Raw genomic sequence first — 27010 nt, 5'->3', positions numbered from 1 at the left:
AACGGCAAGCCAGATAAAATTAAAAGGGCCTATTTATATAACGAATATGAATTCGGAGAGCAGAAATTATTAAATATTAAAGCATTAGACCTCTCACTAAAGACATCAGTCATACCAAATTTATATTTAAATCCAAACTGGTTTTCTAGTAAATTGGTACAAATGTCTCATCCTATGTTCAAGAAGGGCCTTTTTCCCTTTATTCAGATTACACCTGCCCACTATCGGTTGTTTGAAAAGGAAATAATCTCCAAAATATCTTTATTTTTTATACAAGCCTTAGAAAGTTGTTTGCAATTTCAGTTTAATCCACCTGAAAAGACAGAACAAATAATACAGTAAATATTGTGGTTAAATTCAAATATAGTAATTGATAAAAAACTGTATTTTTCGAAGAAATGTTTAAAAAAGGTATAATTTTAGTGAATGATATTATAAATAGGACTGGTGGAGTGATGTCACACATGCAGCTAACACAGACATATGGAAATGTCTGCTCTACCCAAAATTACAACCAATTAATTGTAGCATTACCACAAAAATGGAAGAGGCAAGTAGAAGGGGAAAAAGTAAGGAACTTGTATGTCGGCCCTGTATTAAAGAACATAAATGGTTATAGAAAAGTGTGATAAATAAAAACATATACCAATTTTATTTAAGGACCAAAAAACTGATAGCTGTGCCATATAAATTGCAAAATAGTTGGGAAGAGATTTTCGATGTGCCCATTCCATGGCACATGGTTTATGAATTGATACGCAAAACAACGCCTGATTCAAAACTTAGAATTTTTCAATTTAAATGACTATACAAAATTCTTGCAACAAATAGAATGTTATATATATGGGGGATACAATCTTCCCAGCTCTGCAGATTCTGCTGTGAGGAGGCAGAGTCATTAGATCATTTATTTTGGTATTGTCCATATGTAGCTCGTTTTTGGTCACAGGTCCAGGAATGGCTGAAGAATTGCAACATTTGCCTAGAACTAACGCTGCAGATAGCAATACTGGGTGATTTGAAAAGCCATAGTCAATCAATAATATAATAATTATTTTAGCAAAAATGTTTATTTTTCATTTGCAATCTGTATAAGCTATGAGAATAGAAAGGTTCAATTGTTTTGTGAAGCATCACAGCACAGTTGAAAAATATATGGCAAATAGAAATCCGAAATGGATGATGTTGATGGATAGATGGGAGGGGTTGACTGGAGCTGTAGGGTGGGACTAATAACAAGATAAACAATGTAAAACATACAGGATCTGTAAAATGTATATAGGTTCAGAACCTTTGTCATATAGCACAGTTACAAATAGAAATCAAACTGGATGGCCATCAGAAATAGAGGAAGGACTAAAAACAAACAAAAAAGAAGTATTGTAAAATAGACTGTGTCTGTAAAATGTGTATAAGATGAATAAATTGAAGGTAAAAGCCGAAGGGTTTATTACTTTACTCCAATTGGTCGATCGGTGGTAGGGTTTGTGGGGAATAATAATAAAGGTATATTCTTTAAAAAAGTATATATGTTTATATAGGTATGTGTATGTGTATATATATATATATATATGTATATGTATGCATGCGTGTATGGATATATATATTTACCCCAAAAATAAATGGGGGATTGGAAATGATGCAGACAATTACATTGATGGAAGCAATATTCTTTCCGCAATATTAAGCTGATCCACCCCTAATAATTTTTTTTTTACAAAATAAAAAGACTGAGGTGTCCTGACAAATATTTAGGTATTAGTTGTATTATATTTGGTCAGGACGTGGCAGAGGTATATTTGTTTTGTATTATGGGGTTTTGTGTGTGGTGTAGTGGGGTGTGTTAGTGGTTGGTATAGGTTCTAGGGTTGTTTTTCTATGTATAGTTAATTGGGGTTGGACTCCCAATTGAAGGCAGGTGTGTTGCGTTGCCTTTGATTGGGAGTCCTATATAGTAGGGTGTGTTTGTCTTTGTGTTTTGTGGGTAGTTGTTTTTTGCGCTGCTAGGTATAGGCTGCGATACTGTCCTTCGTTGTTCTTTGTGTATGCTGCTTTCTATCTAATTAAAAGATGAGCATCCACATTCCTGCTGCGTATTGGTCCTCCCTTCAACACGGCAAAATCTGTGACAGAGGTATGGTTGAAAACATCACATTTTATGTAGAAAATAAATGCGATAATATTGGCACAGTAATGGATTCAAGTTCAATCAATTTCATTTTGCAGTGCCTCAAAAGTACATAACATAGGCTAAAAACAGAACACATAAAAACAACACATACAAAAACATTAGTGCTAAACAGGGCAACATTTGAACATATGCTAAAAGCACGTAAACCATTTTACCACGACACTGAAAAATTACCGACCACCTAGGGCAAATACCACATTATGAGTTGTCAATACTTGTCACGTTGGGGGTACATTAATTCTGAACAACCATGCTAACAAGAACAGATGTGTAGAATTTGTGCACAGCTAAAATCAACTATTATAAATGCACATACCATGCACTTCTAATTCATGGAAGTAGTCCAGTTCATTTGGGAGCAGGTACTATTTTTTTCCCCCCAATGTTTATTTGGTTGTGCCTCATATACATTTGTTTCTAAACTTCAAAACGATTGTGAATTAATTACTTTGGCATGGTAGCTGTGGTATAAGCAGGATAATGCACTAGTAGAAAATCAGTTAAGTGCACTCCAGGGGGTTAAATTGCCCTCCGCTTCACGGTAATGAGATCAACTTGGAGGGAGGGTGGCCGTTGTATGGCGGTAATATGACAGTCTAGTCCTATCACCACCCCAACGCCTCCTGCTACCCTCTCTATCCCCCTTCCAATTCCAGTGTTTTATACACGTTTGTTTGTGTACTTTGCCCAGATCTCAGGCAACACACAGAAGTGTCGAACTGAGGATGTGGCAGGTTGTGGCTCTGGGATGATGGCTTTTATGTCGTCAAAGTAGTACCAGACTTTTTCTCCCTCAAATCTGATGGATGGAATGAAACATTTGTTTGCTCTAGCACAACTCATAGTGTCGACCTCGTATTGACCATTGCCAATCTGGAAAGAAAGTAAAAACAATTTTTTATATGACTCAGTATTTATCATCAACAACATGACGTGTCCATACCACCAAATATTTCTACATACCTGTGTGATGGTGCCAGGGAACAGTTCTCCGTCATATTCTACGAGCACCCACTTTCCCACTTCCAAAACTGGCTCATCATTCTCCTTTTCTGACTTCACATTGTCTCGGAAGTCAAATTCTTTCGGACTGAAGCATCCACAGGCATGGAACCTCTCAATCTCCTCAGTCTTTCAAACTGGTGCTTGATGTTATAAATGTGTCTGGAGAATTGAGAGGAGGTCCTGTATGAGGTCCACCAGCTTTTCTATGGAGGTACAGTGGCTTGCGAAAGTGTTCACGCCCCTTGTCATTTTTCCTGTTTTGTTGCATTACAACCTGGAGTTAAAATTAATTTTGGGGGGGTTTGTATCACTTGATTTACACAACATGCCTACCACTTTGAAGATGCAAAATATGTTTTATTGTGAAACAAACAGAACATGAGCATGCATAACTATTCACCCCTCAAAGTCAATACTTTGTCAAGCCACCTTTTGCAGCAATTACAGCTGCAAGTCTCTTGGGGTATGTCGCTATAAGATTGGCACATCTAGCCACTGGGATTTTTGCTTATTCTTCAAGGCAAAACTGCTCCAGCTCCTTAAAGTTGGATGGGTTCCGCTGGTGTACAGCAATCTAAGTCATACCACAGATTCTCAATTGGATTGAGGTCTGGGCTTTGACTAGGCTATTCCAAGACAATTAAATGTTTCACCTTAAACCACTTGAGTGTTGCTTTAGCAGTATGCTTAGGGTCATTGTCCTGCTGGAAGGTGAACCTCCGGCCCAGTCTCAAATCTCTGGAAGGCTGAAACAGGTTTCCCTCAAGAATATCCCTGTATTTAGCGCCATCCATCATTCCTTCAATTCTGACCAGTTTCCCAGTCCCTGCTGATGGAAAAACATCATCACAGCATGATGCTGCCACCACCATGCTTCACTGTGGGGATGTTGTTCTCTGGGTGTTGACTGGTGTTGGGTTTGTGCCAGATGTGCCAAAAAGCTCAATTTTAGTCTCATCTGACCAGAGTACCTTATATTCCATATGTTTGGGGAGTCTCCCACATGCCTTTTTGCAAACACCAAATGTGTTTGCTTATTTTTCTTCTTTAATCAATGGTTTTTTTCTGGCCACTCTTCCGTAAAGCCTAGCTCTGTGGAGTGTTCGGCTTAAAGTGGTCCTATGGACAGATACTCCAATCTCCACTGTGGAACTTTGTAGCTCCTTCAGGGTCATCTTTGGTCTCTTTGTTGCCTCTGATTAAGGCCCTCCTTGCCTGGTCTGTGAGTTTTGGTGGGCGGCCCTCTCTTGGCAGGTTTGTTGTGGTGCCATATTCTTTCCATTTTTTAATAATGGATTTAATGGTGCTCTGTGGGATGTTCAAAGTTTCTGATATTTTTTTATAGCCCAACCCTGATCTGTACTTCTCCACAACTTTGTCCCTAACTTGTTTGGAGAGCTCCTTGGTCTTCATGGTGCCCCTTGCTTAGTGGTGTTGCAGACTCTGGGGCCTTTCAGAACAGGTGTATATTTACTGAGATAATGTGACAGATCATGTGACACTTAGAAATGCACACAGGTGGACTTTATTTAACTAATTATGTGATTTCTGAAGGTAATTGGTTGCACCAGATATTATTTAGGGGCTTCAGAGCAAAGGGGTGAATACATAGGCACGCACCACCTTTCCATTTAAAAATTTTTTGAATTTTTTGAAACAAGTAATTTTTTTCACTTCACCAATTTGGACTATTTTGTGTATGTCCATTACATGCAATCCAAATAAAAATCAATTTAAATTACAGGTTGTAATGCAACAAAATAGGAAACACACCAAGGGGGATGAATACTTTTGCAAGGCACTGTATGCCTCTTCTCAAGAAACACATTCCTCACCCACCTTCTCTTCAGTGGACCCATCTTTGCATTTCTTTGTTATTGGTACAGATTTAGTGACCCACTCCTCCCATACGATGATGTTTCCTTTTGTTGAAGGATCCAGTGTTGTGTGAAATGACTTATGCTTGCAATTGCTGCATGTCCTGTACATGCAGGACATGTCATCGTCACTACACACACTGGCTTATACAGTGTCCCTTGGGGATGATGTTTCTATGACCCCAAGCTGGTGCAGCTTCTTTATCTTCAAACCAAAGTTTTCATGTGTTTTGCAAGCACATGTTTCTCGTCTGTGACTTCACTGGCCAATCCAAAATGGCTAAAGTTTAAAGAATTGTGCCTTGGAAAGGTTGTGCCTTGGATTCTAAGACAAATATTCTTTCGTTTTTGATATCTGGAAATGGAAAGGAAGCATGACATGAAATGAGCATGTCTCAAAACATGGGGAAAATCTCACTGTTACGGACACGTCATCCTATAGTAGAGACTAAATGGCTTACTGACTTTATTTGTGTGTGTCTGCATCCTATAGAAGGGACTGAATGGCTTACAGACTGTGGACATCCTATAGTACAAACTAAATGTGTGTGTGGTGGACGTGTGCACGCGAATGTGTAGACTTCCTAACACTGTAGGGTATTGACTTCCTATAGACACTGTATGAGGGCATAGGCTTCCTATAGACTATATACAGTTGAAGTTGAAGTTTACATACACCTTAGCCAAATGCATTTAAACTCAGTTTTTCACAGTTCCTAAAATTTTATCCTAGTAAAAATTCCCTGTCTTAGGTCAGTCAGGATCACCACTTTATTTTAAGAATGTGAAATGTCAGAATAATAGTAGAGAGAGAATGATTTATTTCAGCTTTTATTTCTTTCATCACATTCACAGTTGGTCAGAAGTGCACATACACTCAATTAGTATTTGGTAGCACTGCCTTTAAATTGTGTAACTTGGGTCAACCGTTTCGGGTAGCCTTCCACAAGCTTCCCACAATAAGTTGGGTGAATTTTGGTCCTTTCCTCCTGACAGAGCTGGTGTAACTGAGGCAGGTTTGTAGGCCTCCTTGCTTGCACACGCTTTTTCAGTTCTGCCCACACATTTTCTATAGGATTGAGATCAGGGCTTTGTGATGGCCACTCCAATACCTTGACTTTGTTGTCCTTAAGCCATTTTGCCACAACTTTGGAAGTATGCTTGGGGTCATTCTCCTTTTGGAAGACCCATTTGCGACCAAACTTTAACTTCCTGACTGATGTCTTGAGATGTTGCTTCAATATATCCACATAATTTTCCATCCTCATGATGCCATCTATTTTGTGAAGTGCACCAATCCCTCCTGCAGCAAAGCACCCCCACAACATGTTGCTACCACCCCCTTGCTTCACGGTTGGGATGGTGTTCTTCGGCTTGCAAGTGTCCCCCTTTTTCCTCCAAACATAACAATGGTCATTATGGTCAAACGGTTCTATTTTTGTTTCATCAGACCAGAGGACTTTTCTCCAAAAAGTACGATGTTTGTCCCCAAGTGCAGTTGCAAACCGTAATCTGGCTTTTTTTTTATGGCGGTTTTGGAGCAGTGGCTTCTTCCTTGCTGAGCGGCCTTTCAGGTTATGTCGATATAGGACTCGTTTTACTGTGGATATAGATACTTTTGTACCTGTTTCCTAAAGCATCTTCACAAGGGCCTTTGTTGTTCTGGGATTGATTTGCACTTTTCGCACCAAAGTACGTTCATCTCTAGGAGACAGAACGCGTCTCCTTCCTTAGCGGTATGACAGCTGCGTGGTCCCATGGTGTTTATACTTGCGTACTATTGTTTGTACAGATGAACGTGGTACCTTCAGGCATTTGGAAATTGATCCCAAGGATGAACCAGACTTGTGGAGGTCTACAATTGTTTTTCTGAGGTCTTGGCTGATTTCTTTTGATTTTCCCATGATGTAAAGCGAAGAGGCACTGAGTTTAAAGATAGGCTTTGAAATACATCCACAGGTACACCTCCAATTGACTCAAATTATGTCAATTAGGCTATCAGAAGCTTCTAAAGCCATGACATAATTTCTGGAATTTTCCAAGCTGTTTAAAGGCACAGTCAACTTAGTGTATGTAAACTTCTGACCCACTGGAATTGTGATTAAGTGAAATAATCTGTTTGTAAACAATTGTTGGGAAAATGACGTGTGTCATGCACAAAGTAGATGTCCTAACCGACTTGCCAAAACTATAGTGTTATCAAGAAATTTGTGGAGTGGTTGAAAAACGAGTTTTAATGACTCCAACCTAAGTGTATGTAAACTTCCGACTTCAACTGTATATGCTAATTACTCTTGCTGTAACCTCTTCAACCCTTAACCTCTCTCTCTCTCCTTATTTCTGTACTCTTCCAGTAGTTCTGGGTTAGTGTAAACTTTTTCTGTGAATTGTCAGCCTTCGCTGAAGCTTTCTTTTTGTTACTTGCTGACTGTCGGCAATTAAACAGGACATAAAGCAAAATATCAACAGTTAGTAAACAATAATACATTAATATTTCATAATATATATTTAAATATAGTCTGTATGATTAAATTCTCATTACTGAAACAGAAGTTCTCTCTACTGCAACTGGCCTTAAATTGCAGCAGTAAGTGAGAATGATGTTGTGGAGGATGAGGAACCTTAGCATGTTTTGCTAACAATAGAGAAGCCATGATGACTAAGCAAATTTTTACTCATTGTACATAATTAGACATTAATGAAGTATAGTTTCATAGAACCTTTTAAAGCGAACCTTTTTCTAAATTTGGAAAACTACCTGTATCGGCAATACTCTCGTGTACGCAATCTGAATGTTTAACTTTTAACTGGAGAAATATGAAGAGTTCTGCTTACCTGGTAGCCATCTTGAAGGTACTGGCAGATGTGTTGCTTCATTCAAAATCAAACAATATTTAAAATTCTGTGTGTGTGTGTGTGCGTGTGTGTGCGTGTGTGTGGTGTGTGTGTGTGTGTGTGTGTATATAAATGTTGCTGAGGATGAGAACATCAGTCATGGACACTTCATTTCCCCACATTTATTTCATTATTATTATACATGAATATTCAGTACATTTTTCTGTCATTTGTAAACATCTAGTAGAACATCCATTTATTTTTTTTCACAATATTTGACAATGTTTCAATTAAAACATAACATACATTCAGACAGAGCTGAACACATTGCGGTAATGAGAATTTCAGCAGAAAATGGAATTAAATACATAATTAATAAATAATTAATTCCCATGTTGAAATTACTCTTTGTGCAAGGTAGAGAACACTTATCTTTTATGATATTTTGTTATATTACATGTTTTATATTTAAAATAATTACTGCCATGGTATTTTAATGGTTTCATGAGAATGACCCAATTACAGCCTCGAGACTTCTTGGGTATGATGCTACATGCTTGGCATACCTGTATTTGGGGAGTTTCTTCCGTTCTTCTCTGCAGATCCTCTCAAGCTCTGTCAGCTTGGATGGGGAGCATCGCTGCACAGCTATTTTCAAGTCTCTTCAGAGATTTTCGATCGGGTTCAAGTCCGGGCTCTGGCTGGGCCATTGAAGGACATTCAGACTTGTTCCGAAGCCACTCCTGCATTGTCTTGGCTGTGTGCTTAGGGTCGTTGTCCTGTTGGAAGGTGAACCTTCACCCCAGTCTGAAGTCCTGAGCACTCTAGAGCAGGTTTTGATCAAGGATCTCTCTGTACTTTGCTCCTTTCATCTTTCCTTCGAGCCTGACTAGTCTCCCAGTCCCTGCCGCTGAAAAACATCTCCACAGCATGATGCTTCCACCACCATGCTTCACTGTAGGGATGGTGCCAGGTTTCCTCCAGACGTGACGCTCTGCATTCAGGACAAATCTTGGTTTCATCAGACCAGAGAATCTTGTTTCTCATGCTCTGAGAGTTCTTTAGGTGCCTTTTGGCAAACTCCAAACTGTCATGTGCCTTTTACTGAGGAGTGGCTTCTTTCTGGCTACTCTACCATAAAGGCCTGATTGGTAGAGTGCTGCAGAGATGGTTGTCCTTCTGGAAGGTTCTCCCATCTCCACAGACGAACTCTGAAGCTCTGTCAGAGTGACCATCGGGTTCTTGGGCACCTCCCTGACCAAGGCCCTTCTTCCCCGATTTCTCAGTTTGGCCAGGCGAACCAGCTCTAGGAAGAGTCTTAGTGGTTCCAAACTTCTTCTATTTAAGAATGATGGAGGCCACTGTGTTCTTGGGGGACCTTCAATGGTGCATACTTTTGTTGGTACCCTTCCCCAGATCTGTGACTCGACACAATCCTGTCTCGGAGCTCTACGGACAATTCCTTCGACCTCATGGCTTGGTTTTTGCTCTAACATGCACTGTCAACTGTGGGACCTTATATAGACAGGTGTGTGCCTTTCCAAATAATGCCCAATCAATTGAATTTACCACAGGTGGACTCCAATAAAGTTGTAAAAACATCTCTTGGATGATCAATGGAAGAAGTATGCACCTGAGCTCTATTTCGAGTCTCATAGCAAAGGGTCTGAACTTAAGGTGTTTCTGTTTAAAAAAATATTATAAATTTGCAAACATTTCTAAAAACCTGTTTTCGCCTTGTCATTATTGGGTACTGTGTGTAGATTGAGGGAAAATGTTTTTTCATACATTTTAATATAAGACTGTAACGTTTCAAAATGTAGAAAAAGGGGAAGGGTCTGAACTTTCCAAATGCACTAATTCCACATCTACTGAACTAGAATCATCTCTAATGTTTGTTTTTCTCTGTGTGCGTGTGCATTTGTATGGGTGTGTATTTCTGTGTGTGCGTGCTTGTTTCTGTGTTTGCATATGTGCGTGTCTGTGTGTCTGTCTGCAGCGGCCAGTGAGAGTGACTACCCGGCGGGTGAGATCGTGCTGGACTCTGGGGAGGGTGGTGGTGAGGAGACAGGCGGGGTGGAGGGCATGCTAGCAGGCATCACCCTGGTGGGCTGTGCCACCAACTGTAGCGTGGTCCGCAGCAACTGCTCCTCGCGCACCGACACACCCGTACTGGACCGGGGGCAAGGTGAGAACCCCAGATATTTATCTATAGTGTCTTCAGAAAGTATTCATACCACTTGACTTATTCCACATTTTGTGTTACATCCTGAATTCAAAATATTTTTTTCTCACCCATCTACACAAAATAACCCACAATGAGAAAGTGAAAACGTGTTTTTATTAATGTTAGCACATTTATTGAAAATAAAATACAGAAATATCTCATTTACTTAAGTTTTCACACCCCTGTGTCAACACTTTGTAGAAGATGCTTTTGGCAGCGATAACAGCTGGGAGTCTTTCTGGATGAGTTTCTAAGAGCTTTCCACACCTGGATTGTGCAACATTTGCCCATTATTCTTTTCAAAATTCTTAAAGCTCTGTGTAATTGGTTGTTGATCATTGCTAGACAACTATTTTTAGGTCTTGCCATGGATTTTCATGTAGATATTAAGTCAAAACTGTAACTAGGCCACTTGGGAACATTCACTGTCTTCTTGGTAAGCAACTCCAGTGTAGATTGACCTTGTGTTTTAGGTTATTTTCCTGCTGAAAGATGAATTACTCTCCCAGTATCTGGTGGAAAGCAGACTGAACCAGGTTTTCAACTAGGATTTTGCCTGTGCTTATCTCCATTCCGTTTCTTTTCAACCTGAAACTTCCCAGTCCTTAACGATTACAAGCATACCCATAACATGATGCAGCCACCACTGTTTATGGAGAGTGGTATTCAGTAATGTGTTGTATTGAATTTGCCCCAAACATATAACACTTTGTTTTCTGAACAAAAAGTTAATTACTTTGCCACATTTTTTTCAGTATTACTTTAGTGCCTTGTTGTAAACAGGATGAAAGTTTTGCCATTTTTATTCTGTACAGCAGGGTTCCCCAACTGGTGGCCCATGGGCTCAATTTGACCATGTTAAACACTATTATTGCACACAGAGTGAGTCCATGCAACTTATTGTGTGACTTGTTAAGCAAATCACTCATGAACTTATTTAGGCTTGCGTTAACAAAGGGGTGTGAATACTTTTTGAAGGCACTGTACATTACACTGTGTATGTATCATCAGGCTTGCAATGAAAAAATATAGGCTTTAATTGCGGCACAATTCTTCTTCTTCTTGTCCCTCTTCCCTGTGTCTCTAACGTGGCTCTCCCTCTCAGTGGGAGGCTGATTTCGGGTGAATCTAGTTGGGGACCTCTGCTATATATGTTGGTGTATATATTCCAGCAAGTGCTGATATGTCTCTATTTCTCTCCCCCCCAGCCCCAGTAGTTTCCCCACTCATTGGAAGCTGCACCCAGCCCAGTCAGTTGAAGAGTTTTAAGTATAGTTAATAGGCCTCCACATGTTTTTTAAAGTCCTATATGATATCAATTGCAAATAAAACAAATTTCAACTAATATCGATAGGAACTTTCCATATTAGTGCCCATCTCTACTTAATAGGTATAGTTGGTATAGTTATTGTAGTATATAGTGTATAATGTCTCACCCTGTGTCCCTGTCGCCTCAGCTCCTACGGCTCCACCACTCAGTGGGAAGCTGCACCCGACCCAGTCAGCAGAGGAGGCCACAGAGGCTACAGAGGTAGCTGAGCCGGCCGCCAGCGAGACAGACGACACCTTGGGACCTCCAGGGCCCTTCATGGAGCATGTCTTCACAGACCCCCAGCCTCCGGTGGTTGATGCTGGCCAATACGACCGGTAAGACACGATTTGACCGGATTTGAATTGCTAGTAGTTTTAAAGAGAAAGCATATCGCCAGTACATTATTGAAAAGTTGTCATTGAAACTTTGAAAAATGTTCAGTGTTCTCAAAATTTTACTGAAAGTGTATTTACTTAAACTAAATCAAATCAAACTAAAGTGTAACTTCTACTATTTAAATCCTTTAGTCATCTCTTTACATTTCTGCAGCAGACAATACTGCTAACATGCTACAGTAGTTGGACTGTGGTAGTCTATAGTGGACTTCAAGACAACTCTCTGTTTGTGTCCACTGTCAGGTGTGCAGGCCAGTCAAAAGAGGAGTCTAACTCCCCACCCCAGGAGACGGAGGATGGAAGCGACGACCCGAAAGCTGGAACCAGCGTCGCCCCCACCATGTGGCTGGGAGCACAAAATGGCTGGTGGGTAACTAATCACTTAATGCCTAGCTAGTGGCGGAAATGTAATATGGGACATGATAGTGATGTTGTTTTCTGGTTTTCTAAAAAAGTGCAAAAAATGTATTTTTACAACTCTTGACCACAATGTCACAAAAAACATCATGATTTTTTCGGGCAACCAGTTTTGCCTGCATATGTCTCCAAACCGATAACCCTAACCCATAAAACCCTATCTCTGTCTATGTCCTAACTAAGCTTTACATCCCTTCTCCAGGCTTTACGTCCATTCGGCAGTGGCCAACTGGAAGAAGTGTCTCCACTCCATCAAACTGAAGGACTCTGTGCTCAGTCTAGTGTAAGTCCCCCACTACTGACCACTGTCTGCTTAGAATGGCCATTTTTACCAGTCCTTGATTTATGTTGTAGTAAATGGGTGCATATTGCTTTGTGTAACATTAGCGTGACTGTCTCTGTTTCAGGCATGTGAAGGGTCGTGTGCTTGTGGCTCTGGCAGACGGGACACTGGCTATCTTCCACAGATCTGAGGGTAATGTAAACTTAACCCTAACCTACCTAATTCTTCTGAGCTCTCACCTATGAGCCTTAACCATTAACTGACTGATGTGCTCAAAAAATGACATTCCATGAGAGCAACATTACTTTTTCTAATCATGATTTAAAGCTTTACATAATTTGTTTATGTATGTGCGTGTGTGCGCGTGCCTGTGCGTGTGTGTGTGTGTGTGTGTGTGTGTGTGTGCATCTCCAGATGGGCAGTGGGACCTTTCTAACTACCACCTGATGGACCTGGGTAGACCGCACCACTCTATCCGCTGCATGGCCATGGTCCATGACAAAGTGTGGTGTGGCTACAAGAACAAGATCCATGTCATCCAGCCCAAGAGCATGCAGATAGAGGTTGGTCACAGGAGGGGAGGGACTGTTTGTATAGTAGAGGAAGTTGCAAAGTAACGTTTTTTGAAAGCCTAAGACTCACGCTAGCTCCCAGACATAGTGTCAAGACATTAGCTCAGTGGGCTAACATAGTCTTGAGTCTATCTGCAGTTATGTTGCAGATAGATGGGTCGGGGAGAGCTCATGTAATGTCGCTCCACATTGATAATATTCTGAAATGAATCAAAGTAAATCAATCAACCAATTCACCCCCCTAACCCCTCTCCCACGTCAGAAGTCCTTTGACGCCCACCCTCGCAGGGAGAGCCAGGTGAGGCAGCTGGCATGGATCGGGGATGGGGTGTGGGTGTCAATCCGTCTGGACTCCACGCTGCGTCTCTACCACGCCCTCACACACCAGCACCTACAGGATGTCGACATCGAACCCTACGTCAGCAAGATGCTGGGTAGGAAGAACCTAAGCTAAACAGCAAGAATGGAGTCAATTTCCATGTCAATTCAGAAAGTAAACTAAAATTCCAATTCCAGTTTTCCTCTAAGAAAAAGATGTGGAATTGGAATTACAGTTTACTTCCTGAATTTACTGAATTGAAATGGAATTGACCGCAACCATGCTATCCAGCTCTGGCTAGGCTGGTGGTCCAAGATCTGTTTGTGTTGTACGGCCAATTTGTATGCTTGTTGTCATATCAAGACAATGACTATAGGAGTTGGCAAGACAGCTCAGACAGATTAGATCTGGGACCAGCAGGCTAAGCTTCGGCCAACTCATTGATAGGGCACCATATTATTTGACTCCACTTTTGGTCTATTGAGATGCATCCAATGTATGGATTGACCTGTGTTCTCTCTCTTTCTCTCTTCTCTCTCTTCTCGCTCTGATTGACAGGTACTGGCAAGCTGGGCTTCTCCTTTGTGCGAATAACAGCCCTTCTTATTGGTGGAAACCGCTTGTGGGTGGGGACTGGGAATGGTGTGGTCATCTCCATACCACTGACAGAGAGTGAGTTTGAGTGGTGCGCACACACACCTCTTTGATTCCACTATTCTGTGTTTTTGTTTGCTTCTGTCTTTTACTTTCCCTTTTTATACTGAACAAAAATATAAATGCAACATGCAACAATTTCAAAGATTTTACTGAGTTACAGTTCATATAAGGAAATCTTTCAATTTAAATTAATTAATTAGGGCATAATCTATGGATTTCACATGACTGGGAATACAGAAATGTATCTGTTAGTCACAGATACATAAAAAAAGTAGGGGCTTGGGTCAAAAAAAACAATCAGTATCTGGTGTGACCAACATTTGCCTCATGCAGCACGACACATCTCCTGATCAGGCTGTTGATTTGTGGCCTGTGGAATGTTGTCCCACTCCTCTTCAATGACTGTGCAAAGTTGCTGGATATTGACGGGAACTGGAACACGCTGTCGTACACATCAATCCAGAGCATCCCAAACATGCTAAATGGGTCACGTCTGGTGAGCATGCAGGCCATGGAAGAACTGGGACATTTTCAGCTTCCAGGAATTGTGTGCAGATCCTTACATGGGGCCGTGCGTTATCATGCTGAAACATGAGGTGATGTCGGCAGATGACTGGCACAACATTGGGCCTCAGGATCTCGTCACGGTATATCTGTGCATTCAAATTTCCATTGATAGAATGCTATTGTTTTTGTCTGTAGCTTATACCTACCCATACCATAACCCCACCTCCACCATGGGGCACTCTGTTCACAATGTTGACATCAGCAAACTGCTCACCCACACAACGCCATACACGTGGTCTGCAGTTGTGAGGCAGGTTGGACGTGCTGCCAAATTCTCTAAAACGACGTTGGCGGCTTATGGTCGAGAAATGTACATTCAATTGTCTGGCAACAGATCTGGTGGACATTCCTTCAGTCAGCATGCCAATTGCACGCTCCCTCAACTTGAGAAATCTGTGGCATTATGTTGTGTGACAAAACTGCTCATTTTAGAGTGGGCTTTTATTGTCCCCAGCACAAGGTGCACCTGTGTAATGATCATGTTGTTTAATTAGCTTCTTCATATGACACACCTGTCAGGTGGATGGATTATCTTGGCAAAGGAGATATGCTCACTAACGGGGATGTCAACAAATTTGTGCATATAGAAATTTCTGCCATCTTTTATTTCAGCTTATGTAAAATGGGACCAACACTTTACATGTTGCTTTTGTATTTTTGTTCAATGTATATCGGTCTGTCCATTTTTCTGTCTTCTCTTATTCCGTAATGGCTTCTCTTCGTTTTTTCTCTTTCTCCCTTTCTTTCTCTCTATTTTATGGCTGGTATCCCTGTACTTGTCCTCCCTGTCCTGATTGTCACTCTTGTCCACTCTCTCCTCTCCTCCCTCCTTCCCTCCCTTAGCGGTAGTACTTCATCGGGGACAGCTCCTAGGTCTGAGGGGTAAGTTAGGACTCCCTCTGTCCCACAGGGATGATGTCACATACATCTGCCTGCCTGTCTTACCTCCATCTTCCCTTTATCGCTCTCCAACATAGGCCTGGTTCAGTTTCAGTCCTAAGCACCCTTATTACCCTAATGTTCACATATCTGATAGACTGGATAGGTGTGAGTAATATAGTGATTGGACCAGAGTAAATTACAGTATATAGCACTTGTGGAGATCCGAGAGGATTAGATAGCCCTCCAACAGAACAAGCACATTTTCGTTCATAAGGCCGCCTGCCACCTATCCAGTCATTTCAGATCTGTCAACCACAAAGGGGACGAGGGGCTAGGGTCCAAAATGGAACAGAGACAGAAACGGTGGTCTGGATCTGATTCAGGGAAATCACTTTTGTTCACTTGTAACTCTGCATGCTATCTTCAGGTGTTGTAAAGTACTGTATATAATGCATTGGCACACATATACTCTACCGTTCAAAAGTTTGGGGTCACCTAGAAATGTCCTTGTTTTTGAAAGAAAAGCATTTTTTTTTTGTCCATTAAAAGAACATCAAATTGATCAGAAATACAGTGTAGACATTGTTAATGTTGTAATGACTATTGTAGCTGGAAACGGCAGATTTTTTATGGAATATCTACATAGGCGTACGGAGGCCCATTATCAGCAACCATCACTCCTGTGTTCCAATGGCATGTTGTGTTAGCTAATCCAAGTTTCTCATTTTAAAAGGCTAATTGATCATTAGAAAACCCTTTTGCAATTATGTTAGCACAGCTGAAAACTGTTGTTCTGATTTAAAGAAGCAATAAAATTGGCCTTTAGACTAGTTGAGTATCTGGAGCATCAGCATTTGTAGGTTCGATTACAGGCTCAAAATGGCCAGAAACAAAGAACTTTCTTCTGAAACACGTCAGTCTATTCTTGTTCTGAGAAATGAAGGCTATTCCATGCGAGAAATTGCCAAGAAACTGAAGATCTCGTACAACGCTGGGTATTACTCCCTTCACAGAACCGCGCAAACTGTCTCTAACCAGAATAGAATGAGGAGTTGGAGGCCCCGGTGCACAACTGAGCAAGAGGACAAGTACATTAGAGTTTCTAGTTTGAGAAACGGATGCCTCACAAGTCCTCAACTGGCAGCTTCCTTAAATAGTACCCGCAAAACACCAGTCTCAATGTCAACAGTGAAGAGGCGACTCCGGAATGCTGGCCTTCTAGGCAGAGTTTCTCTGTCCAGTGTCTGTGTTCTTTTGCCAGTCTGAGATATGACTTTTTCTTTGCAACTCTGCCTAGAAGGCCAGCATCCCGTAGTCGCCTCTTCACTGTTGACGTTAAGACTGGTGTTTTGCGCGTACTATTTAATGAAGCTGCCAGTTGAAGACTTGTGAGGCGTCTGTTTCTCATACTAGACACTCTTAATGTACTTGTCCTCTTGCTCAGTTGTGCACCGGGGCCTCCAACTCGTCTTTCTATTCTGGTTAGAGGCAGTTTGCGCTGTTCTGTGAAGGGAGTAGTACACAGCGTTGTACGAGATCTTCAGTTTCTTGGCAATTTCTCGCATGGAATAGCCTTCATTTCTCAGAACAAGAATAGACTGACGTTTCAGAAGAAAGGTCTTTGTTTCTGGCCATTTTAACCTCTATGGGCTAGGTGGGACGCTAGCGTCCCACCCGTGGTGCACTCCATCAACAGCAGGTGCATTTCAAGAGCGGCAAATTTGAATCCAAATAAATGTCAAAATTCAAATTTTTCAAACATACAACTATTTTACACCCTTTGAAAGATAAACATCTCCTTAATCTAACCACGTTTTACGATTTCAAAAAGGTTTTACGGCGAAAGCATAAATTTAGAGTATGTTAGGACAGTACATTTACAAGAGTTGTGTGTAATGTTTTGTCAATTCAAAGACAGGGTCACCAAAACCATAAAACCAGCTAAAATGATGCACTAACCTTTTACAATCTCCATCAGATGACACTCCTAGGACATTATGTTAGACAATGCATGCATTTTTAGTTCTATCAAGTTCATATTTATATCCAAAAACAGCGTTTTACTATGGCATTGATGTTGAGGAAATCGTTTCCTCCAATAACCGGCAGTCAAGTCAGCATCACAAATTAAATAATTAAAATTAGAAAACATTGGTAAAATATTATATTGTCATTTAAAGAATTATAGATTTACATCTCTTGAACGCAGTCAACTTGCCAGATTTAAAAATAACCTTACTGGGAAATCACACTTTGCAATAATCTGAGCACTGCGCCCAGAAAAATACGCGTTGCGATACAGACTAGTCGTCATGTTGGGGAGATCTAAAATCGAAAATACTATGTAAATAATCCATTACCTTTGATTCTCTTCATCAGATGTCACTTCCAGGTATCACAGGTCCATAACGAATGTAGTTTTGTTCAAAAAAGCTCATCATTTATGTCCAAAAATCTCCGTCTTGTTAGCACATGATCTAAGCCCGCCGGACTTCACTTCATGAACGAGGGGAAAAAATATATTTACGTTCGTTCAAACATGTCAAACGTTGTATAGCATAAATCATTAGGGCCTTTTTTAACCAGAACATGAATAATATTCAAGGTGGACGAATGCATACTCTTTTATAACGTATTGGAACGAGGGTACCCAACATGAACTCGCGCGCCAGGTGTCTAATGGGCCATCATCGTTCCATGGCTCTTGTTCTGTCAGATCTCCCTCCAGAAGACTCAAAACACTTTGTAAAGGCTGGTGACATCTAGTGGAAGCAATAGGAAGTGCCAAAATATTCCTCAGCCCCTGTGTTTTTCAATGGCATAGGTTTAAAGGTAATACAAAACATCAGGTATCCACTTCCGGTCAGAAAATGTCTCAGGGTTTTGCCTGCCAAATGAGTTCTGTTATACTCACAGACACCATTCAAACAGTTTTAGAAACTTTAGAGTGTTTTCTATCCATATATAATAAGTATATGCATATTCTAGTTACTGGGTAGGATTAGTAACCAGATTAAATCGGGTACATTTTTTTTATCCAGCCGTGCAAATACTGCCCCCTAGCCCTAACAGGTTAAGCCACAAATGCTGACGCTCTAGATACTCCACTAGTCTAAAGAAGGCCAGTTGTATTGCTTCATTAATCAGAACAACAGTTTTCAGCTGTGCTAACATAATTGCAAAAGGGTTTTCTAATGATCAATTAGCCTTTTAAAATGAGGAACTTGGAATAGCTAACACAACGTGCCATTGAAACATAGGAGTGATGGTTGCCGATAAATGGGCCTCTGTACGCATCTGTGTGAGCGTGCCTTAGGCATGCTGCAAGGAGGCATGAGGACTGCAGATGTGGCCAGGGCAATAAATTGCAATGTCCGTACTGTGAGACGCCTAAGACGGCACCACAGGGAGACAGAACAAGAAAGGTCTTTGTTTCTGGCCATTTTGAATCTGTAATCAAACCCACAAATGCTGATGCTTCAGATACTCAACTAGTCTAAAGAAGGCCAGTTTTATTGCTTCTTTAATCAGAACTGCAGTTTTCAGCTGTGCTAACATAATTGCAAAAGGGTTTTCTAATGATCAATTAGCCTTTTAAAATGAGAAACTTGGATTAGCTAACACAACGTGCCATTGGAACACAGGAGTGATGGTTGCTGATAATGGGCCTCTGTATGCCTATGTAGATATTCCATAAAAAATCTGCTATTTCCAGCTACACTAGTCATTTACAACATTAACAATGTCTACACTGTATTTCTGATCAATTTGATGTTATTTTAATGGACAAAAAATGTGCTTTTCTTTCAAAAACAAGGACATTTCTAAGTGACCCCAAACTTTTGAACGGTAGAGTGTATGGTGTTAATGTATGAGTCATGTTTGTATGCTATTTGTGTGATGAATATGGATCATTTTGGGGACGTAGTCAAAATATTAGGTAATGGGGTTTTGGGGATGCCTTGTCTCTTCATTATTGCATGTTGATGGCATGTTTTAGTATTGCTACTATTTCAGTATTCAGATTTTTTTTCTTATTCACCGTTTGCAAATTCATAAGTGGATGACCACAGGCTTATTCAGTGGGTTGCCAGCCGACACAGTTTCCTATTCTGCATGACTGAGAGGGATGTCTGTTCTATATTATACATTTCTATTTTAAATGCTCTGTAACGATGTAGCCTGCCCAATTGATGGGTCTTATTGGCAAGCTTGCTCTGTGTATGCTTTTGTGATTGTATGGTCTCATATCATCAATGTCCATGTCCTATTCGCTGGTCTGTCAGATGTTCTGATTGGCTATTGACTCCACTCTTATCCCGATAGCCAATAAGGTGTCTCCGACGTCATCCGGCGGCGTGGCCGGGGGTGTGATTCATGTGTATGCGGACGACAACCCAGAGAAAAGCAGCGGCAGCTTCATCCCATACTGCTCCATGGCCCAGGCTCAGCTCTGTTTCCATGGACACAGAGATGCCGTCAAGTTCTTTGTCTCTGTGCCAGGTCAGTTAGTAATCATAATTAGATTTTATAAAGTCAATAAAAGTAAATGGAGTTTATTATACTCCTAAAAACATTTCATCAAATGTGGAGTAATTGACTAACTAAAAAAGTATTATACCTACTGTCAATACTCTCAACTTGATGTATTTGAGGACTGGGAGGATGGACCAGGTTGTCAACTGGGCACTAAAATGCAAAAGTGGTTTACAGTGTTTAATTTGTGGGTATCTATTGGTAACGTCCTTTAGTACTATGTGACAACTGCTGATGTAAAAAGGGCATTATAAATACAATTGATTGACTGATCTGTTTCTCATTACCTGTTATTTTTATATATATGTGTGTATATATGCATGCATGCATACATACATACATACATACATACATACATACATACATACATACATACATACATACATACATACATACATACATACATACATACATACACACATACACACAGTTGAAGTCGGAAGTTTACATTCACTTTGGTTGGAGTCATTAAAACTTGTTTTTCAACCACTCCACAAATTTCTTGTTAAACTATAGTTTTGGCAAGTCGGTTAGGACATCTACTGTGTGCATGACACAAGTCATTTTTCCAACAATTGTTTACAGATTATTTAACTTACAGTGAATTATATCACAATTCCAGTGGGTCAGAAATTTACATGCGCTAAGTTGACTGTGCCTTTAAACAGCTTGGAAAATTCCAGAAAATGATGTCATGGATTTAGAAGCTTCTGATAGGCTAATTCACATCATTTGAGTCAATTGGAGGTGTACCTGTGGATGTATTTCAAGGCCTACCTTCAAACTCAGTGCCTCTTTGCTTGACATCATGGGAAAATAAAAAAATAAATAAAAAGAGACCTCCACAAGTCTGGTTCATCCTTGGGAGCAATTTCCAAATGCCTGAAGGTACCACATTCATCTGTACAAACAATAGTACGCAAGTATAAACACCATAGGACCACGTAGGCGTCATACCGCTCAGGAAGGAGACGCGTTCTGTCTCCTAGAGATGAACGTACTTTGGTGCAAAAAGTGCAAATCAATCCCAGAACAACAGCAAAGGACCTTGTGAAGATGCTTGAGGAAACGGGTACAAAAGTATCTATATCCACAGTAAAACGAGTCCTATATCGTCATAACCTGAAAGGCCGCTCAGCAAGGAAGAAGCCACTGCTCCAAAACCGACATAAAAAAGCCAGACTACAGTTTGCAACTGCTCATGGGGACAAAAATTGTACTTTTTGGAGAAATGTCCTCTGGTCTGATGAAACAAAAATAGAACTGTTTGGCCATAATAACCATTGATATGTTTGGAGGAAAAAGGGGGAGGCTTGCAAGCCGAAGAACACCATCCCAACCGTGAAGCAAGGGGGTGGTAGCAACATGTTGTGGAGGTGCTTTGTTGCAGGAGGGATTGGTGCACTTCACAAAATAGATGGCATCATGAGGATGGAAAATTATGTGGATATATTGAAGCAACATCTCAAGACATCAGTCAGGAAGTTAAAGTTTGGTGGCAAATGGGTCTTCCAAATGGACAATGACCCCAAGCATGCTTCCAAAGTTGTGGCAAAATGGCTTAAGGACAACAAAGTCAAGGTATTGGAGTGGCCATCACAAAGCCCTGACCTCAATCCTATAGAGAATTTGTGGGCAGAACTGAAAAAGCGTGTGCGAGCAAGGAGGCCTACAAACTTGACTCGGTTACACCAGCTCTGTCAGGAGGAATGGGCCAAAATTCACCCAACTTATTGTGGGAAGCTTGTTGAAGGCTACCTGAAACGTTTGACCCCAAGTTAAACCATTTAAAGGCAATGCTACCAAATACTAATTGAGTGTATGTTAACTTCTCACCCACTGGGAATGTGATGAAATAAATAAAAGCTGAAATAAATCATTCTCGACTATTATTCTGACATTTCACATTCTTAAAATAAAGTGGTGATCCTAACTGACCTAAGACAGGGAGTTTAAATGTATTTGGCTAAGGTGTATGTAAACTTCCGACTTCAACTGTATGTATGTATGTATGTATAAAAACAAATCTTCTGTTTTTCTGTCAGGCAACGTGTTAGCCACCCTAAATGGTAGTGTGCTTGACAGTCCGTCAGAGGGTCAGGGGTCCTCGGCACAGCCAGAGGCTGAGACTCAGAGCGTACATAACGTCCTGGTGCTGAGTGGAGGGGAGGGCTACATCGACTTCCGCATCGGTGAGGAAAATCACTCACGCATGCACGCACACACTGCCATATACACCCAAGTCGAATTCTACTTGTCTCCAGATTCTCTACCCTTCTGCCCTAGTTGTGCACTTGTTCATATCACTATATAGATTTAAAATACCAATCCGATGCTTTTATATGTGTGGATGTGCAGAAACACTTCAGTGCAAAGGTGACAGACACCGGGTGTGTCTTTTCATGCTGACTGACTCTCTCACTTCATCTGTGTGTCAGGTGATGGCGAGGACGACGAGACAGAGGAAGGGGAGGTGCCGGGGGGCGCCCCGCAGATGAAGCCTGCCGTGTGCAAAGCCGAGCGGAGCCATATCATCGTGTGGCAGGTGTCCTATGTCCCCGAGTGACACTCCCACCCTCAAGGGTCACCTTGCATCTCCCTGTCCCCCTTCTTGCACCCAGATGATCACCCCCTTCTCCCATCCTAAAACTAACCCACCCTACCCACCCCGCTCTTCCCTGCCCCTGTATCTACCCCTGGTCATGATGTAACTATCCCTAGGCTTGGAAATGACCCCTCAGACCCTGTACGTAATATTACACCCCTTGTAACTATCGATATCTCCCCCAAAGACCTTGTAACTACCTATTGCCTTGTAAGTATCACTCCCCCAGTCCAGTAACTTTCAAAATACCTTGACTATGACTACCCCCTTCCCCTCCCTCCCTCGCCCTGTTTCTTGCCGCTTCTACCAATGTAATTGTCTCCCCCCCACCATGAGCCTTGTAACTACCCCTGCCTCCTAACTACCTCCGCTACCCTGTATCTACTCCCTAAAGCCTGGAGTGTGTCTTAAATGGCACCCTAGTCCCTATATGGTGCATTACTTTTGATAAAGACCCATATTGCGCTGGACAAAACTAATGCACTATATAGGGAATAGGGTGCCGTTTTAGACGGCACCCAGATGTACTTTCCCCTGGAAGTACATCTGTATCTCTCCTGTATTTGACCTTTGACTTGTAATGGCCTGCATCTTCCCCCAAGCTACCCCCTGATACCTACATTCACCCCTAACCCAACCCTTTCTCGCCTCGCCCACCTGCATCTTATCAACAACACAAGTACAGGAACATTAAAGACTACTGCATAATATAACGCCTCTCCAGAAATTACCCAAGTTTTGCCAACCAGTAATCCCAAAACTATTTATGGTATGATTTACTAAGACCCCCCACCTCCAATCAGCTTTCAGCTCACTGAACCACGCTGGAAACAGAGACAGCTGATTGGTCAAGAGGAATTCAGAGATGGGCAGCTATTGGTCGGAGTGAGTGACACAGTCACTAGCCGCTCATTGGTGAGTTGAATGTAGAGAGAGAGAGACTGACAGTTGATTGGTTGGTTCAGGGTGATTTTACCTCAGCCAGCTGTTAGTTAGGTGAGGAGACGTTGTTGAATGTACTGGGGAAAAAACAAGATCAGTCTTGAATGCATTGGCCTGTAAATACAGTGAAGTTTGATCAGGAGGTGTGCAGACTCAGGATGCCTCGGAAAATGGCGCCCTATGCCCTTTATAATGCACTACTTTTGACCAGAGCCCTATGGTTCCTTGTCAAAAGTAGTGTACTATATAGGGAATAGGGTGCCATTTGGAATACAGATGTAGTTAAATTCATGGGGAATAACTGAGCCAGTAAATCAGGTGTAGTGGAGTGAAGAGAAACTCTTGTTTTGGCATCAGAGGATGAACAGGGATTTTAATTGCTCCACATTAGAAACAATTTTCCAGACAGCCTTATGGACATAGATTGGCCGTGTTTGAGCGGATCAAATATGTGATGCATTGTGGGTAAATTGTGACTGACTGATTGATTTACAAATAATAACGAGTAGTTATTTATGATGCAAGGTGATTTGTAGATCAGTCAGTCAGGCTGCACTGCCTATCAAACCCGAACTCTCCTGTAGAGAAAATGGACTGTTTCGGCCTCTGTTTCGGCCTTTGTAAAAACCTATCTAGTCTTCTCAGGTCTGTGAACACCAAAGGGGTAAGGGCGAAGGGGAAAGTAACCGTGCCAAATAGTGGAAGGAGAGAGAGAGCCAGGCATATCCTCGACTGTGAGCTGTTTGGTTCATAACTAATTCACCAACCACCCACTCTACTCTGATTCCCAGACTAATAGTTGGACAGTGAGGTTTGTGCATGGTCGCCTGTTTTGAGTGACAGCTGTCATTGACGATTCTGTAACTCTCCAGACATGTCCAAGGCCCCTCCCCTTCTTGTTCAGTATGTTACTCATATGTTGATCTCTTTATCTGTGTGGATTAAATATTAAACCTATTTGTGCGCTGAAAACCAGAGGCCATGTTGTCTGTCTTTCTTTTCTCTGTTGATTGATTTATTTTCAACCGTTTTTTGTGATCTTTTTTTTTTTTTTTGGCTTTTTGAATTCGGACCAGAATTCAATCTGATTGCAAGGCCAACCTATGCCGCATTTAAAGGTAATTTCCGATTGAGTCGACATACAGTATGCAGAGTTTACTGTGAATGCAGTCTCCGCTAACGTGGGAACATTGCCTTTAAACGATGCCGCAGTTCGGAACTTCCGGGTTTACGGATTGAATTGAAGGTGTACAAAGAAGTAACAAGGACAGTGGTTCAGATTTGGAAGAGTGAAGCTCAAGTCCATTTGGAACATACCCTGTCAACTTTAGGCACCTCTAACAGCAGTACTATAGATGTTCATGTTGCACAGTTACATTTTAGATCCTGGTTAAAAGTCCTTTGAGTACAGTACATAGCCGATCACACATACAACCACCCTTAATGTCTATGATATACCTGTAACAATAAAGGAATGAAATTCATGGAGAATTTTTTTATTCATTTAAATTCATTCATCCAAATTTATTTGAAGCTATACAGTTGGCTGTTCGACCACATTCAGTGTTTACAAACTTCCTTCTTCACAGTTGGTTCCCCTCGGAGGTTTAAGAGTGTTTTTGGATCATGATGCGGTAAGAAAGCAGTACACAGCTTCTTCACGACATATTCTTCAAAAACCAAGAGGTGTTATGTTACAGACGACATCTTTAAAACTGCTAAAATGAATAAAAATAAATACAATGACCGAACTGTGAATGTGTGCCTTCAGATTAAAACACAATAAATCACTATGAATGAATGAGATTAGAAAAATGTGGCCTATGTTCACCTTTCTCTCTTCTCTCTCTGTCAGTGGTTATTGCTAAGTTTCAGAGAGAGCACTATTGCGTTCTACATCCATGGCCATCCAGGACATACAGAGAGCAGCAGCAGATATGCAATTAAAGAACCTACAGTACAAGGATTCTCCTTGCAGTGTAAATTCAATCTTAAAGTTAACTCACTGTGAATCTCACACCTTGCAGTTTAATCTCAATGTTATCTTGTGTAAGTAACTGTGGCGAAGATGTGTTGTCATTCATTCAATAAATATTTCATCAAAGCAGCAATATCACTCCTATAACCTACAGTACAGCTGCCTACTACAGAAAGCTGCAAAAATATTTTGTATCAGTGTGTGTTTTAAGTGTCTGTGAAGAGAGTGAGTTGGTATGATCAGTGGTCATAAAAGTAGACCTACATTGAAAAGTACAGTGCATTCAGAAAGTATTCACACCCCTTGACTTTTTAAACATTTTGCTGTGTTACAGCCTGAATTTAAGATGAATTCAATTTAGATTTTGTGTCACTGGCCTACACAGAATACCGCGTAATGTCAAAGTGGAATTATGTTATTAGACATTTTTACAAATTAATTTCAAAAAAAGTAAAGCTGTAATGTCTTGAGTCAATAAGTATTCAACCCCTTTGTTATTGCAAGGCTAAATAAATTCAGGAGTAAAAATGTGCATACATAAGTTGCATGGACTCCCTCTGTGTGATATAATAGTGTTTAACATGATTTTTGAATGACTGTACTGCACACATACAATTATCTGTAAGGTTCCTAAGTCGAGCAGTGAATTTCAAATACAGATTCAACCGTAAAGACCAGGGAGGTGTTCCAATGCCTCACAAAGAAGGGCACCTAAACATACATTGAATTTCCTTTTGAGCATGATGAAGTTATTAATTACATTTTGGATGGCGTATCAATACACCCAGTCACTACAAAGACACAGGTATCCTTCCTAACCCCGTTGACAAAGAGGAAGGAATCGCACAGGGATTACACCATGAGGCCAATGGTGACTATAAAACAGTTTGTCTGTGATAGGAGAACTGAGGATGGATCAACAACATTGTAGTTACCCCACAATATTAACCTTAATTGACAGAGTCAAAAGAAGGAAGCCAATGCAAAATAAAAATATTCCAAAACATGCATCAAGGTTTGCAATAAGGCACTAAAGTAAAACTGCAAAAAATGTGGCAAAGAAATGTACTTTAATTCCTGAATACAAAGTCTTATGTTTGGGGCAAAACCAACACAACACATCACTGAGTGCCACTCTTAATATTTTCAAGCCTGGTGGTGGCAGCATCATGTTATGGGTATGCTTGTCATCGGCAAGGACTAGGGAGTTTTTTTATGATAAAAATAAACAGAATAGATCTAAGCACATGCAAAATCCTAGAGGAAAACCTGGTTCATTCTGCTTTCCAACAGACACTGGGAGACACCTTTCAGCAGGACAATAACCTAAAACACAAGGCCAAATATACAGTGCCTTCAGAAACTATTCATACCCCTTCACTTATAACACATTTTGTTTTGTTACAGCCT

General features: G+C 41.0%; 1 protein-coding gene across 13 annotated transcripts in view; it reads left to right on the top strand.

The window, feature by feature from the left end:
- Positions 1 to 24599, top strand: part of mapk8ip3 (mitogen-activated protein kinase 8 interacting protein 3) — a 92091-nt gene extending 67492 nt beyond the window's left edge. For 11 of the 13 annotated variants that reach the window (XM_082973558.1, XM_082973561.1, XM_082973560.1 and 8 more), the window contains 12 exons: positions 9908 to 10096; positions 11593 to 11782; positions 12086 to 12208; positions 12462 to 12542; positions 12667 to 12734; positions 12957 to 13105; positions 13377 to 13548; positions 13992 to 14105; positions 15501 to 15539; positions 19866 to 20042; positions 22121 to 22267; positions 22514 to 24599. In XM_082973558.1, the coding sequence (XP_082829684.1) occupies positions 9908 to 10096; positions 11593 to 11782; positions 12086 to 12208; positions 12462 to 12542; positions 12667 to 12734; positions 12957 to 13105; positions 13377 to 13548; positions 13992 to 14105; positions 15501 to 15539; positions 19866 to 20042; positions 22121 to 22267; positions 22514 to 22641 (1577 nt within the window). In that variant the 3' untranslated portion in view covers positions 22642 to 24599. The remainder of the gene's footprint in view (positions 1 to 9907; positions 10097 to 11592; positions 11783 to 12085; positions 12209 to 12461; positions 12543 to 12666; positions 12735 to 12956; positions 13106 to 13376; positions 13549 to 13991; positions 14106 to 15500; positions 15540 to 19865; positions 20043 to 22120; positions 22268 to 22513) is intronic. The other 2 variants (XM_082973562.1, XM_082973555.1) reach the window with 1 other exon arrangement.
- The last annotated feature ends 2411 nt before the right edge of the window (positions 24600 to 27010 follow it).

The sequence above is a fragment of the Salmo salar genome, chromosome 03 (assembly GCF_965601325.2).
Source record: "Salmo salar chromosome 03, fSalSal1, whole genome shotgun sequence".
NCBI classification, from domain to species: domain Eukaryota; kingdom Metazoa; phylum Chordata; class Actinopteri; order Salmoniformes; family Salmonidae; genus Salmo; species Salmo salar.
The sequence above is the reverse complement of the archived record's forward strand: the minus strand, read 5'-3'. Positions and strand labels throughout refer to the sequence as shown.